The following is a 16,289-nucleotide window of genomic DNA, read 5'->3' as shown; positions in this document are numbered from 1 at the left end:
TTTAGAGCGCATTAGGGGAAGATTTGGTACCAGAACAGAGGCCTCATTCATCTAATCCAGTATTCTTTCTACAACCACACCTTCATCCCTGCAATAATCAATAATGCCCAGTTACACAAGTTGCTGCAGCTACAAAGCAAAGGGGAATCAGTACACATATAAATAATGTCAAAATGTTCACCAGATATCGATCGTCAGTCAAGCCTCCTCCTTCGCCCAGTGTGATTATCAGTGTTATCACTCCATCACCCACCACTTGCTCAGTCAGCCTATGCATTATCAGGGCTCATCCTTCCATTCAGAATTCAGAGCTCCTGTATGATCCAGATGCTTACATACCACCTTTGGCTAATCTGTACAATTGACTATGACAGGGCACGATCACAAAGCTTCCTTTCTCTTGGCAGCAGTGATAAATGTAAAGTCCTATAAACTAGTAACAGAGGTGGTTTTCGGTCATGAGTCAGTAATAATTAGTACTTTTTATCAATGTATATTTAAATCACCGCTCAACAACGAAAACGCCACAGAGTATCTAAATTTGGGGATCACGTCCTCAGAGCCTTCAAAACTTTCCCTGCCTAGATTCTAAAGGAAGGGGAAAAGGCTTAGATATGTTAACATAAATGATAAAATTATGTGATTATTTTCATGAATCTTCTCCTCAAATGTAAAATAAGCTCAATATCACATAGGTAAAATTGATTCCAGATTGGCGGTTGCTACGTTTTATTTGATGAACCATATGAATTAATCCATCTACTTCCCTTGAGATCAGGCACATTAACAAAATGTAACATAGTAATTAAAACTGCAAATAAAATTAAACAGATAATAAACAAACCAGTACATCCAGACTGGTATATTATTACCCAGAGTTAAAAAGCAATGAGCTATCAAGACTTGAAAAGACACAGAGGAACCTATAATGCATGTTACTAATGAAAGAAGCCAGTCTGAAAAGACCACACACTGTATGATTCCAACCATATGACATTCTGGAAAAGGCAAAACTATGGAGACAGTAAAAAGATCACCAGTTGCCAAGAGTCAGCAGAGAGGGACGACTAAGCAAAACACAAAAGATTTTTAGGGTAGTGAAACACCTAGGAGTGAACCCTAATGTAAACTACGGACTTTGGATGGCAAGAATGTGTCATTGTAGGTTCATCAATAGTACCGAATGTACCTACCCTGGTGCGGGATGTTGATAGTGGGGCGGGATGGGGGCGGGGGGAGGTGTAAGTGTAGGGGAAGGGAGTTACTTGCACTTTCTGCTCAATTCAGCTGTGAACTTAAAATCGCTAAAAAATTGTTTATAAATTTTTTTTAAAAGTAAATAGATCACAAGGACCATCATGTTTTATTTCCCAAAAATAGAGGTCAAATCTTATTCCAACAGATATTTTTACAGAAATTTCTCAGTCACAATAAAATATGCAAATACTAACTTCTCATTCATAAACTTAAAATAATAGAATCTTCAATAAAATTAAATTAAAAATTCTGGGAAAGACTTTGCGTTTCATAACACTAAAGTTTAACTTGTGGCTGCATTAGTATGGTGGCATAATAAAAGACTGCATTATATTTGGGGATAGTTGTAAATTAATAAACATTATCATGGTCCACAAGGAAATGTGGCAAAATTAGTAAGCCTTGCTGAAGGTGCCAACTATAAAGAACTTGACAGACGCTTGAGAGACACACAGCCCTAGAAAGTGAATGTATTATACGGAATAACTTACATGGAAATGTTCTTTTAGTGTACATGTTCTTCACCAATCAGAGTTTTCATTGGCAGCCTTCTGATATCTTTTCCCAAACACCAAGGTCTTTAGCAAATTAGAGATGTGAACTTTTTGTTATGGATTTTATTATGGACCATCAATTGGGCAACACTAAAAAACTGTCTTCAGTAAGAATTTTTAGGCCACCAAACTTTTTTTTTTTTAACATCTTTATAGGGGTATAATTGCTTTACAATGGTGTGTTAGTTTCTGCTGTATAACAAAGTGAATCAGCTATACATATACATACATCCTCATATCTCCTCCCTCTTGCATCTCCCTCCCTCCCACCCCGCCTATCCCACCGCTCTAGGGGGTCACAAAGCACTGAGCTGATCTCCCTGTGCTATGCGGCTGCTTCCCACTAGCTATCTATTTTACATTTGGTAGTATGTATAAGTCCATGCCACTCTCTCACTTCGTCCCAGCTTACCCTTCTCCCTCCCCGTGTCCTCAAGTGCATTCTCTACATCTGCGTCTTTATTCCTGTCCTGCCCCTAGGTTCCTCAGAACCATTTTTTTTTTTAGATTCCCTATATATGTGTTAGCATATGGTATTTGTTTTTCTCTTTCTGACTTACTTCACTCTGTATGACAGACCCTAGGTCCATCCACCTCACTACAAATAACTCAATTTCTTTTCTTTTTATGGCTAATATTCCATTGTATATATGTGCCACATCTTCTTTATCCATTCATCTGTTGATGGACACTTAGGTTGCTTCCATGTCCTGGCTATTGTAAATACAGCTGCAGTGAACATTGGGGTACATGACTCTTTTTGAATTATGGTTTTCTCTGGGTATATGCCCAGTAGTGGGATTGCTGGGTCGTATGGTAGTTCTATTTTTAGTTTTTTAAGGAACCCCCATACTGTTCTCCATAGTGGCTATATCAATTTGCATTCCCACCAACAGTGCAAGAGTGTTCCCTTTTCTCCACACCCTCTCCAGCGTTTATTGTTTGTAGATTTTTTGATGATGTAGGCCACCAAACATTCTGACTTAACTTACGTGGATTGCGACATGTTTAGTATATATTTGAGATAAATTTTTATGACATTAAGAATTACAAGCAATAAATCCACTGGAAAAATTCCTAGTTTTGCCTTCTGTTATAAAATTGAAAGCATTAAGAGTTAGATTCACACTGATTTTAAATTCTTTGAGACTAGAAAATAATTATTGGTCCATCTGCCAAGATAGGGACACCCTCAATGTTGACATTTACCCATTTCATAGGATGCCCCAAATGTGCTTAGTATATAACGTCTAAGACAATTTTAATCAAAAGAAGCAGAGGAGCAAGCAGGTATCTTTGTTCACAGTGTCACCCCTTTATCTGGCAGCCTCTGTCCAGTTCACTTTTTCAAAAAGTACAAGGTAGCCGTGCCTTTCAACTATTAAATCACTGAGCTCATAAGAACTGTGTCACATTTGTTTGTATAGACCTAGTGTTCCAGGGTCTAACTTACTGCCTTGCAAAGAGCATTCAATATTCAATTCTAAAAATAAATATATTAAATAAATATTTAGAAACAAAAATGATTATTCGGCTCAAGCTGTTTTCCTCACCTGCTATTCTCCAGCCCCTAGCCCAGAGTCTGGGATATAATGTACTTAATATCTTTTGCATGAATAAATTTTATATAAACTAAAACAATAAAATAGAGCAAGTAGATACTTTAAGGGGAAAATGAAGTAAACAAAAATACTGCGTAAGTATGGTGATACCAATGGGAAGACAGTCTTCTCACCGTCTTCAAAGTACAATTGATAACACCGTCGTTTGAAGGCATAAAACCCCCATGGAGACACCCGAAGGCAGCCTTAGTGAGCTGTGGAGAGCAGGTAGCATTGTTTTATTCTATGAGTGTCCCTAGGCCTCCATGCCTGCCTCTGAATTTGTTCTGTTAAGGCTCAAGCTGTTTTACAGGTCTCACAGTGGCTATAAATATAGCTGATTATTGTCTGTGTGTCTAGGATACTGCTTTGTGACCTGAGGGAAACAAAAACATAGTATGGTAGGAAAGGAAACTCACCTGGAGCCTGCAGGTATCCCCAAAGTCACCTAAACAAAGCCTGAGCAGGCACTCCCTGGCAAAAGCCTTCTATGATGCAGAGAAAAATCAATGTGGAAAAATGTCCAAAGGGGAAGAGGGCAGGCCTGGAGTACTGTTATTGTTGATCCTGTTTGAAGGTTACATATAAAAATATTAGGCTCAGAAGGAACTTTAGAAAGGCTGTCTTCCTGGGTGCCCTGCTGTTCCCCTTTAGTCGGAACCCACAGCTCATGCAGATGTTTCTTTTCTTTTCTTTTTTTTTTTTTTTTTTGATGTTTCTATTTTAAAAGACTTCCAAAGGGATGATTCTGTGATCTCCCTTGGTGATCCCCCTGCAATGTGACCAAGGCCTACTCCAAGTCCTGGGTTTCCTAGAGGATTTTTCCAATACATTGAATTGATACATTTCACCTGTTTCCAATAACTCAAAACAAGAAACTTGACTTTTCATGGTACATGATTAGACTAATTGAACAATTGTAGGTTGGTAAGCATTGCTGTTTTTATTGTGACATTGCTTCAAAGTGTAGTCACCGCATTCCAAAAAGATTTTTAAGTCCCGTGCTATCTCAAAGAGACAAGGAAATCCAAAGAATACACTGTTCATTAGCGCAAAACCCTCTTCATATCATTCTCCTTATATCTCAGTTAAACTCTCTTGACTTGCTTTAGGTGGAAGCTCTGACTCTGTCCACATGTTAAGAAGACAGGGGGTGAGTCATCTTCTTGGTAAGAGCTCTTTACATTCTAGATAACTGTTCCTAGAAATCACTCCTCAGCTTTCTCAATACCTGTCCAACCCCTTTAACTTCCCTACGTGCTAAATTATTCCCAACTAAAATCCCTAAGCGATCCTTCTCCAATTTCTTCATGTTTCTCCTTAACTGAGAATCGTAGGACTTGAGTTAACACTTTGGCAATTTGGCAAGTTTGGGAATGTGGCCTCACACTTCCCCATCCCAGAACCCTGCTCAGTTTAAAACCGCCGTATGCGTGACTGGTTCATGGCACCTGGTTACGCCCAACATGAGGAGGTTTGCTGCTGACCACTTCTTCAGATCAAATGTCCACAAAGGCTCTTCTAAGTTCTCAGGAAACTCTCCTCTTTACTTAAGGTTTGAACACCAGAGGACAACTGAACACATTCTCTATTACATCAACAAGCCACTCTTAAAAACCATTCTAAAAAAGAGTATCAACCCTGATAGAATTCCTTTGAATTATGACTTCTGAAGGGAAACAGATAAATAATTGGTCCTATTACTCGCCAGTTGAACAGTTAGGTAAGTTTGAATAGCTGCATTATTAGATCTTTAAAATTTTTTACCTATGCGTATATAATATGGATATGTAACATAAGCCCAAAAAAAGAATGTTGCCCATTTTGAAAAGAGTGTCAGTATAGTGCCACATTATTTATTTTACTTTTCGGATCGAAGTTGAAATAGGTACTCAAGTTGCCATCTTTACCAGCTCTTTTGATGGGAACAAGGTGCTCTGTCCACACATGAACAGTAGAGAAGAGCTGGGTGTGAGGAGACGCCATGAGTGTGATTTACCAAGATGTGCACAAAAGCACCAGGGTGGATAAAAGATTTGGTCATTATACCTCACTGGGGGTTTATTAAGACTCAGTTTCCTCCATACACCAGGCTTATCCCGGTTGAGGTTGCCCCAAATTCAGACTAGCTTCGTGTAGTGTCAGTGGTACAGTGGTGAGAAGAGCTACCTTCCAGACTAGCTTCATGTGTCTACCCTTTTTAAAGTATCTGAAAATTGTTATTAGTTTTTCTCTAGCATTACTATTACTTTCACTAGAAAGAGAAACAAATCTTAAATGCATTTTTTTAAAGCATGATTGTGAGAGGGCAACACTGAATGGTTACCATATGCCCGTCTCTATGCTGTTATTTCATTATTGAAAAAAAAAACCACAAGATCTTATGAGGTAGGAATTATCTCCATTTTCCAGTTGAATAAACAGGGTCACAGGCTGGCTAAGTAATTTTCTTAAGGCCACACAGTAGGCAAAGTTCATCCAAACCCAGGCTAAGACCACAGCCTGTGCCGACTTCTCTGAGTTGCGTTAGACCAATTTCATTCTCCCCATCTTAAAGTATTTTCCAGAATTCCACAAGTTGTGAAAAATGATACTTAATCTAAAATGGCTTTTGGTTTACATTTGTTTACTCTTCTTGCATATATGCAATAGACGCTGGCAGTACCTAGCATATTTATTTATTCTTTAATTCTTCCATACTCATGCTATATAATTTGTTTGTTTTATAGTTTTGCCTAACTTTTCTCTTTGGAACACACAAATGATTTTTAATACAGTAAAAAATACTTCTGCCATTTCAGGATTATCTATCATTTGCTTTCATTGTGGATCAAACAGAATGGAATGCTCTTTAGTCACAGTTTACTCAAAGGTAAGAGGAGGGACCACATGTAATTTCTAGCCCTGTTTCTTCACCATTAAAGGATATGCCTGCATTTGGTTTTAAGTCGTCTACGAATAATCTTTTCCTACTCACTTTTTTGATCTTCATGTACTAAGCCCTCTGCTGCAAAAGGACAGCCAGGCTTTTCAGAAACCCCCAGTTCCATGGTCCACACTGAACCATGAATTTGATCAATTCAGTGGCTATCAGAGAAGGATTTTCACATAACCTGATGGGAGTTTCAACTTAAACAATGCATTACTTGAAAAGCAAAGAGTTTTGGTTGTCAGCTAAGACCATGTGGTACAGCCAGGATGTAAAACACAGCGACTGACCGAGACTTGTTAACAATTTATAAAATACTGTGGGTGCTACATGTTGCAAAGGCAGAGGCTGTGTTTCAGGCTTGCTGTAGCACCTAGCACTACGGAGAATACCAACATTTGAGGTCAATACGTCACTGTCATGGAAGGAGTTGCAGAGTGAACAGTGCCTAAAGTGAGCGACAATGCAGTACGATGCTCTCTTTTTCTCTTCCCATCATGGCGGGGATTCTTTCTCAAACTTTGCACAGGTGGAATGCCAGGTCTATTACTTCCAAAGGCATTACAAGCTCTTTTTCTGTTAAGAAAGGCAAGACCTCCCCCCTCATAGTTATGCAACAGGAGCAAAAAGAGGTTCCAAAACAACTGTACATCACACTGGGAGCCAGTGAAGGAGAGAAGTGAGAGCAGGTGCTCGGCGGCCTGGTGAATGGCCCATTTAAAAATTCAACAATAGTCAGAGGGGCGCAGAGAACGCAAGAGTCACCACCGTGTTTGGGGAAACGGGCACTTCTCGATTCGGTGTAAACTCATTCCCTGAAAGAAGGCACGCTGTAAACCAGCTTTCCATAAACCTAGTGCATCATTTACCCTCCACAATAGTATTTTAAAAGCATTCTCTTCGGGGAAAACTCATGGAAAGAACTACTCAAGCAACAAATATTAGTGCTTCTTCGATTTTGTATGTCCCTATGAGATATTAATTATTAGCTAGATGAAATAGGCAAAAGCAGCTTTAACACAGCAGAAGCAACTAATTATCTTTCATAACTCCTTTGAAAAGCAAATGCAGATATAAAAGCTCAAGTGAAAAACATGTTAAGTGCATTGTGTCTAGACTCTGCCAAGAAAATAAGGAAATTTAAGTGCACAAAAAGAAAAGATTTTACTAAACCAGAATTTCAAGTCTATGTAAAAAAATTCACCTCATATTCTGATGTATCTTGTCATTAGCATTTTATATTTATACAATCAGCTTTAGGGTGAACGTTGCTAGATATTCAAGATGTACATGCATCCTACATGGTAAATAGCACCAACATAGTAAAATTATACAAATGAAAAATGCTTTTCAGGCATTCTTCCCTTAAAATTTCTGTAAACTGTATCATAAGCAGACTATTAGAAAGCAGATCAAACACACAAGGATATTTTCACTACACCGGCAGAAAACCTTAGAAATGGTGAGGCAAGGCAGCAGTAAATGAAGTATAGGTGATTATTGGGCTCTATGAGACAAGGGATGCGGCAAAACATTGAGCAGGAAAATATGAGGAGAAAAAATCCAGGCCTGTCTGTACAATAGATGCAGATTTTTTCAAATGTAAATTTTAAAGTGAATGCTGCTTTTATGTCACTGCAGAAAGGAAAGCATAACAAGGCTGCTCTGCTTCCCTTTAAGCACAGGCGCATAAAGAGAGTAAGGGATGTGAAGAGCCAATTCTTTGTGCTGCTACTTAATCAATTGCATTCAGTTCTGCTCGATGACACAGCCGCACTGCAAAGACCACTCAGCAGTTAATGGATATGATGTTGGAAAAGCACTTTGAGGTCTTCCAAAGCAAAGTAGGGGAAAACCCCAAAGGAGCATGGTTTTACTACTTATCCCCAATAACTGAGCAGCATTATATCCGAAACTCCCATGCCCTGAAAAGAAATTAAGATATTCATTTATTTTTCTAATTCCGATTCTTCCATATGAAATCACTTCTTTCAAAAGCTTCAAATCAGAGTCGAGTTATCCTGTGTCTTAGTCTGGGCTTGTCAGGATAACCGTTACATGCTGTAAGGAATAAATATGTGCTTCAAGTGTTACAGCCTACGTTTACAATCTGTCAAAATGTAGAGCTGAGGAGGAGCTATGTGTTTTTAACTGTATACATCCATCACTAGCTATCACTCTTCCCACAGACAGCAAAAAGTCAACAATGAAACATAAAAGCTAAAAATAAGTGACAGCAATTGCTCAGAAGAGCTGCACATGGGGCTCAGTGTTACATGTACACACATTCCTTCCCTTTTCTTATTACTGCCAATTTAAAGTAATTGAAATTAAGGGCTCAGATCTAAGAAAATAAACATGCACCGCATAAAAATGTAAAAGTCAGTTAGAAGTAAAATTTCATGCTCATAACCATACATGATCAATGTTCTAAATGGCACGTGCCCAAAATGCAAGTAGTGACTAATATATGTTGCTGCAAATACCACGAAAAAAATGACAATTATAGGCACTTCAAATGCTCAAAGAATAATTAGGGTCGTTGCTTACAAACTGAAAATATTCTTCATTCACAGGTGTTATAGCATGTTCATTTCTAAGTCAATCAAATCAACATTTATTAAAGATCCATTGTATATAATTTACTATGCTCTGATGATGGAAAACATGGCACTAAAAAAGTATGGTTTACATGCAAACACAGAATCAAAATATATGTATGAGTGAGTATATTGTACTGAATATAGAAAAAGCATAATCTAGGAGAACACTAGATTCAGAAAAATCAATACCTCCATGACTTAATAGGTTTTTCGGTTTTCTTCTCATTCTGTAAGAATTTATTAGGTGAGAAAAACAGCATAAAAACCTAGAAAGTTTTAATTTTGAAATCTTACACACTCAAAAGGAGACAGGTTGTCTTACAACAGTAGTTTTCAAATTCTTTTTTAGTTTCAAAATGGGTCACCTAACCAAATCTCATAGGAAACCACAATATATAAGTGAGATAAACAAAGAGTATTTAATTCATACAAATTTGCTTTATAAGTGTAAGTTTTTAACACTTATTTGTTAGGCAAATAAATGAAGGTTTTTTTAATAAAGAGAAAAACATGAAATAGGGGATTATGGATGACAGCTACATTCTTCTATGAACCTCGGCGTCAGGTTCATTTCTGTATTTTGGAGTATTTTGCCCCATACTAAGAAAATTCTGATTCCTACACACAAGTGGTTACAAACGGTAACTTTTAACATCTCCCTTGCAATCGAAGGGAGCAGAGACGGCCAGAGAAGCTTCATTCCATAGCCTGAACCAAAATTTAATAACCTATTAACAGAAATTAAATCAACATCATTCATCTCAACTACAATAACATTTCCAATAAAGTATACTCGACAGTGCATGTGGGCTTTTTAAAAAAATTACAGTATTTAAATCCAAATCAAACCTTTGAGAAACCCAAAGATCCCTCCACCCCCAGAATGTCCTAGGGTCTTATAGAATCCAATCCCTACTTAAAGCCTGTCTTTAAAAGAAGCCTGCCAGCAAGCACTGAGTTGGTATCAGTACTCAAAACACGGGTCACCAGGGTAGGTATGGCCCACAAACACCTCTTGGCAAACCTAGGATTCGAGTAAAGTGTGCCACCTGCAGACCTGCTGCCCTTTGGTTTCCTTCATTTCCTCCCAATGGTCTTGCTCCTCCCCTCCACTACTGTTTTGACCCAGAGCAATCCAACCAATCATCTCTTTACGCTTCATGGTACGCCTGTTATACACAGAAATCACCAACGTAACGTCAGAGAGCTGAAAGAGGGCCACCTGGAAAACAAAGGTCTCCTTATAGACAGGATTGGGCTGACCACGTCGGATGGAGGTCTTGCAGCGGGATATCTCTTGACCCACAGAACTGAGAAGAAAGAGCTTTCCATATGTATCTGAGGAAACAATGGAAATGAGAAAACATCAGTGCCTTCCGTTTTGCTAGTTTAATTGCAATATCTACACGGGCTGTACATTTTTCCTTTTTAACATACTGAGCAGCATCTTTAGGCCTGGAACTTGCTGTAGGACTAACACATCTTACATGAGCTCTTCAGGAAAGGGATTATTACCTTTATGCTTAATGTTTCATGCGGCACCTTGCTGATGTTCATTAGAAGCTCTGTATGTGCAAGGGTATGTACATGCATGGGCACGTGTGCAACGGTATTTGTGGACATGCACAGTTCTTCATCCACATTTTATTTATGTAACTATAAATATACATTTTGCTCTATGTGTCTTTCTTTTCATTGTCAAAGGGCTGTTTATGCCTAAAGAGTCTCTTCTCTTCTCATTCTCTACATATTCTTTGGACCATGTTATCCACTCAGTGACAACTACCAGATCTGTATCTCTGGCCTAGACTTCCCTCCCAAGCTCAAGATCTAACTGAATATCATACTTCTTCTTGTGGAAATCCCATCTCACACTCGTCACGTCTCCAACCCTTAAAAACTTGCTGTTTTAGTATTCTCCAGCCCTGTGAATGGTAGCATCATCTGCTCAAGTACCCAAGTCAGAATTCAGGACGGCATTTTTGACTAGACTGGCTTCCTTACCCCTAGTCCAGTCAATCAACCACCAAGTTCTGTTGATTCTACCTCCTCAATAGCTCCCAAATCCACCCACTTCCTTGCATCTCAATGCCACTGAACTCTCAGTGTACACCATCAGCTCAGGTCACCAGCATTTCCCACTTGCATTATTGCAAGTTTCTTCACTGATCTCCACTCACTGAATTGTCAGAGGGGTCTTTGTAAAATGCAGATCTGGTTGTGTCACTCTCCCTAATAAACAAAGACTAAACCTTCAATACATCCCACTAGTCTCAGGATAAAAGCTAAATTTCTCGGTATAGACCACATACCCTGACACTTTTATCTTCGAGTTTCATTATGCACCACCATTGCCTTTATACACTGCATCCCCACTACACTGAATACCTTATCCTTCCAACCCACTCTGCTGTCTTTCCCTTTCACTTCTGCATAAGCTATACATGCCCGGATATCCCGAATGATATCTACCTTCACGTGACTTCTATTCATTAGTTTAGTTTGGATGTCATCTTATTCTGGAATCTTTGCTGACCACTTGCCCCCATGCTGACCATCTGTGGGCTCCACCAAAATCTAGTTTAGCCTCTCTCAGCACTTATTACCCAGTATTTCCATTGCCTGCTTACTTGTCTGCAAAACTGTCAGTTCCCAGATGGGAGAAAGAGAGACTGCCCTGTTTACCACTGTACCCCCGTGCCTGGGGTAATGCCTAACATGTGGTAGACACTCAGTAAATATTAAATATTTTGTAATGAATGTCTATGACCAGCCAGGAGGCTCAACTTTCTTTTTTCTTTTGGACTTAAGTTTTCAAACTTGCAAAATGGAGCTAAACCCCTCATTTTATAACCCCTGCACTAGAATGCCATGAGATGGTGACTAGTATCATAGGTTTAGTCATTTATAGAAAGTAAGTACTAACATAGTCTATTACTTTTACTAAAATTCCTGAATGGATAATTACAAAGAAAATTATATCCTAAGAAAATTCTATTTTTATTAAAATCATTTATCAATTTCTTGACTTACTCTTAACTACAGATGTTACCACTAATTTATGTGTCCTATCCTTTAAAAAAAAATCTACAAGTTCTGGTGTTTCCCGAATTTTATCATTCTGTACATTCTGTTCAATGCAGGCTAAATGCTGATTAGTGTTTACTGCTCACTTTCCCACCTAACAACCAGTCAAACTTTTTAAAGTGTAAACCCAGAGCTCTGTAATTTACTGTTCTCCACAAGGGCATTGTAAGATAGGAAACAAATTACAACCTGCAGTTTTCTTTCTTTGTTGATCTTTTTCTATTCTCGTTTGATATGTTATTTTATGCAGTTATCTGCTGAGAAACACAAGGTGTGAAATTACACTTCAGGTGTGAAAAACACTCCTCTGTCTCAAAAACAGGGCTCTCCACTCTTCAAACTACTCTATGGAAAAAGCTGTCAGAAAACCAACAATGGGGGAGTGAACTTGTGTTTCTGCAGCTGGACAGCTACACAATTCCTGTAGGAAAAGTTCAATCCAGTCACCAAACTGGTCTGGCAATTCTGCTACCAGTTATGGCAGTGAAAATTGAATCAATCTTTCAGACAAAGACCTGCTCATTTCACAAAGAGAGCAATTTCCAGCTTTATCCTGTCAGAAGATCATTTTCTAATTATGAGAAAGGCTACTTACTCCCAAACCACCATCAATGAAGCTGAATTGTACCTGTACGACAAAAGGGGGAAATAATAATTTTATAAACAATCCAGTCTGAGGACACCTGACCAGAAGAAGAGAAATGTTGCTGATCATTCCAGCTCAAAAGGGAACCTTTTATTGGCTGTAATAATGTGCTTAATTCTTAGTGACCCAGGGCTGTGCCCAGAAAATTCTACTTGTGAGGAATAGTGGGGAGTAAGGCTGGGGTCTTTGGGGGTTCAATGACTTAATCTGATGAGCACCAGTCAGAATGGAAGAGAAAGAGTCAAGTAAATATGCAACTTAAGTGAGCTCTGTTTTAATTCTTTGGAATTGATAATACTTGCTGCAGAGCACCACCGAGTAGTATTTTTTTTATTAAAACAGAAAGTCATAAAAATTATAATCATCCTCATCAGTTCACTCAGTCCCATGTAATTTATTTTTCATCTTGATCTTTTGTTAGCACTTTTATGAATTCATCAGTTTTCCATTAGAGTTCTGAAAATGCTTATTGATTCAGTTCAGCAGTATAGTCAGTTACCAGAAACCTGTACTTGTCAGAGTCTTTTCCATGAATTCGTTGAAGATGAAACCCTTTTATAGGAACATTTTTGCAAAAGCATCACAGTACACCCAGAACTGTCTGTAAATGACAAAAGACTTAAAAACAACCATGGTTAAAGATTTGATGAAAGTTCATAATAATGCAATTGACAAGGAAATATAGTTATTTCTGAATTATACATTTTAAAGTATTAACTAGAATTATGATTTATAACATTATACCAGAACATATAAGATTTTCAGAAATTTCATGTAATATCTGAAACATTTATATTAGCATATTTCCACAAATATCTCAAAGATAGCATTAGTTGTTTTTTGTTTGTTAGTTTTTTTATACTGCAGGTTCTTATTAGTCATCAATTTTATACACATCAGTGTATACATGTCAATCCCAATCGCCCAATTCAGCACACCACCATCCCCACCCCACCACAGTTTTCCCCCCTTGGTGTCCATATGTTTGTTCTCTACATCTGTGTCTCAACTTCTGCCCTGCAAACCGGTTCATCTGTACCATTTTTCTAGGTTCCACATATATGCGTTAATATACGATATTTGTTTTTCTCTTTCTGACTTACTTCATTCTGTATGACAGTCTCTACATCCATCCATGTCTCAACAAATGACTCAATTTCGTTCCTTTTTATGGTTAATATTTCATTGTATACATGTACAACTTCTTTATCCATTCATCTGTCGACGGGCATTTAGGTTGCTTCCATGACCTGGCTATTGTAAATAGTGCTGCAATGAACACTGGGGTGCATGTGTCTTTTTGAACTATGGTTTTCTCCGGGTATATGCCCGGTAGTGGGATTGCTGGATCATATGGTATTTCTATTTTTAGTTTTTTAAGGAACCTCCATACTGTTCTCCATAGTGGTTGTATCAATTTACATTCCCACCAACAGTGCAAGAGGGTTCCCTTTTCTCCACACCCTCTCCAGCATTTGTTGTTTATAGATTTTCTGTTGAAGCCCATTCTAACTGGTGTGAGGTGATACCTCATTGTAGTTTTGACTTGCATTTCTCTAGTAATTAGTGATGTTGAGCAGCTTTTCATGTGCTTCACGGCTATCTGTATGTCTTCTTGGAGAAATGTCTATTTGGGTCTTCTGCCAGTCTTTGGATTGGGTTCTTTGTTTTTTTAATATTGAGCTGCATGAGCTGTTTATATATTTTGGAGATTAATCCTTTGTCCACTGATTCGTTTGCAAATATTTTCTCCCATTCTGAGGGTTGTCCTTTCATCTTGTTTATGGTTTCCCTTGTTGTGCAAAAGCTTTGAGTTTTCATTAGGTCCCATTTATTTATTTTTCTTTTTATTTCCATTACTCTAGGAGGTGGGTCATAAAAGATCTTCCTGTGATTATGTCAAACAGTGTTCTTCCTATGCTTTCCTCTAAGAGTTTTATAGTGTCCAGTCTTACATTTAGGTCTCTAATCCAGTTTGAGTTTATTTTTGTGTATGGTGTTAGGGAGTGTTCTAATTTCATTCTTTTACATGTAGCTGTCCAGTTTTCCCAGCACCACTTATTGAAGAGACTGCCTTTTCACCATTGTATATCTTTGCCTCCTTTGTCATAGATTAGTGGACCATAGGTGTGTGGGTTTATCTCTGGGCTTTCTATCTTGTTCCATTAATCTATGTTTCTGTTTTTGTGCCAGTACCATATTGTTTGATTACTGTAGCTTTGTAGTATAGTCTGAAGTCAGGGAGTCTGATTCCTCCAGCTCCGCTTCTTTCCCTCAAGACTGCTTTGGCTATTCGGGGTCTTTTATGTCTCCATACAAATTTTAAGACTTTTTGTTCTAGTTCCATAAAAACTGCCATTGGTAATTTGATAGGGATTGCATTGAATCTGTAGATTCCTTTGGGTAGTAGAGTCATTTTCACAATACTGATTCTTCCAATCCAAGAACATGGTATATCTCTCCATCTGTTGGTATCATCTTTAATTTCTTTTATCAGTGTTTTATAGTTTTCCGCATACAGGTCTTTTGTCTCACTAGGTAGGTTTATTCCTAGGTATTTTATTCTTTTTGTTGCAATGGTAAATGGGAGTGTTACCATAATTTCTGTTTCAGATTTTTCATCATTAAAGTATAGGAATGCAGGAGATTTCAGTGCATTAATTTTTTATCCTGCAACTTTACCAAATTCCTTGATTAGCTCTAGTAGTTTTCTGGTGGCATTTTTAGGATTCTCTATGTATAGTATGATGTCATCTGCAAACAGTGACAGTTTTACTTCTTCTTTTCCAATTTGTATTCCTTTCATTGCTTTTTATTCTCTGATTGCCATGGCTAGGACTTCCAAAACTATGTTGAATAATAGTGGTGAGGGGCTTCCGTAGGTGGCGCAGTGGTTGAGAGTCCGCCTGCCGATGCAGGGGACACGGGTTCGTGCCCCGGTCTGGGAAGATCCCACATGCCGCGGAGCGGCTGGGCCCGTGAGCCATGGCCGCTGAGCCTGCGCGTCCTCCGCAACGGGAGAGGCCACAACAGCGAGAGGCCCGCGTAACGCATAAAAAAAAAAAAAAAAAAAAAAAATAGTGGTGAGAGCAGACGTCCTTGTCTCGTTCCTGACCTTAGAGGAAACGCTATCAGTTTTTCACCATTGAGAATGATGTTTTCTGTGGGTTTGTTATATATGGCCTTTATTATGTTGAGGTAGGTTCCCTCTATGCCCACTTTCTGGAGAGTTTTTATCAAGAATGGGTGTCGAATTTTGTCAAAAGCTTTTTCTGCATCTATTGAGATGATCATATGGTTTTTATTCTTCAATTTGTTAATATGGTGTATCACATTGATTGATTTGCATATATTGAAGAATCCTTGCATCCCTGGGATAAATCCCACTTGACCGTGGTCTATGATCCTTTTAATGTGTTGTTGGATTCTGTTTGCTAGTATTTTGTTGAGGATTTTTGCATCTATATTCATCAGTGATATTGGTCTGTAATTTTCTTTTTTTGTAGAATCTTTGTCTGGTCTTGGTATCAGGGTGATGGTGGCCTCATAGAATGAGTTTGGGAGTGTTCCTTCCCCCGCAATTTTTTGGAAGAGTTTGAGAAGGATGGGTGT

The 16,289-nt window shown here is 38.3% G+C and overlaps 1 protein-coding gene across 2 annotated transcripts in view; it reads right to left on the bottom strand.

The window, feature by feature from the left end:
* Positions 1-9,146: 9,146 nt before the first annotated feature.
* Positions 9,147-16,289, bottom strand: part of SYT16 (synaptotagmin 16) — a 115,555-nt gene continuing 108,412 nt past the window's right edge. For both annotated transcript variants that reach the window (XM_032623273.1, XM_032623274.1), the window contains exon 6: positions 9,147-10,282. In XM_032623273.1, the coding sequence (XP_032479164.1) occupies positions 9,969-10,282 (314 nt within the window). In that variant the 3' untranslated portion in view covers positions 9,147-9,968. The remainder of the gene's footprint in view (positions 10,283-16,289) is intronic.

Source organism: Phocoena sinus, chromosome 2 (genome assembly GCF_008692025.1).
Source record: "Phocoena sinus isolate mPhoSin1 chromosome 2, mPhoSin1.pri, whole genome shotgun sequence".
NCBI classification, from domain to species: Eukaryota; Metazoa; Chordata; class Mammalia; order Artiodactyla; family Phocoenidae; genus Phocoena; species Phocoena sinus.
This window is presented reverse-complemented; position numbering and strand designations above follow the sequence as displayed.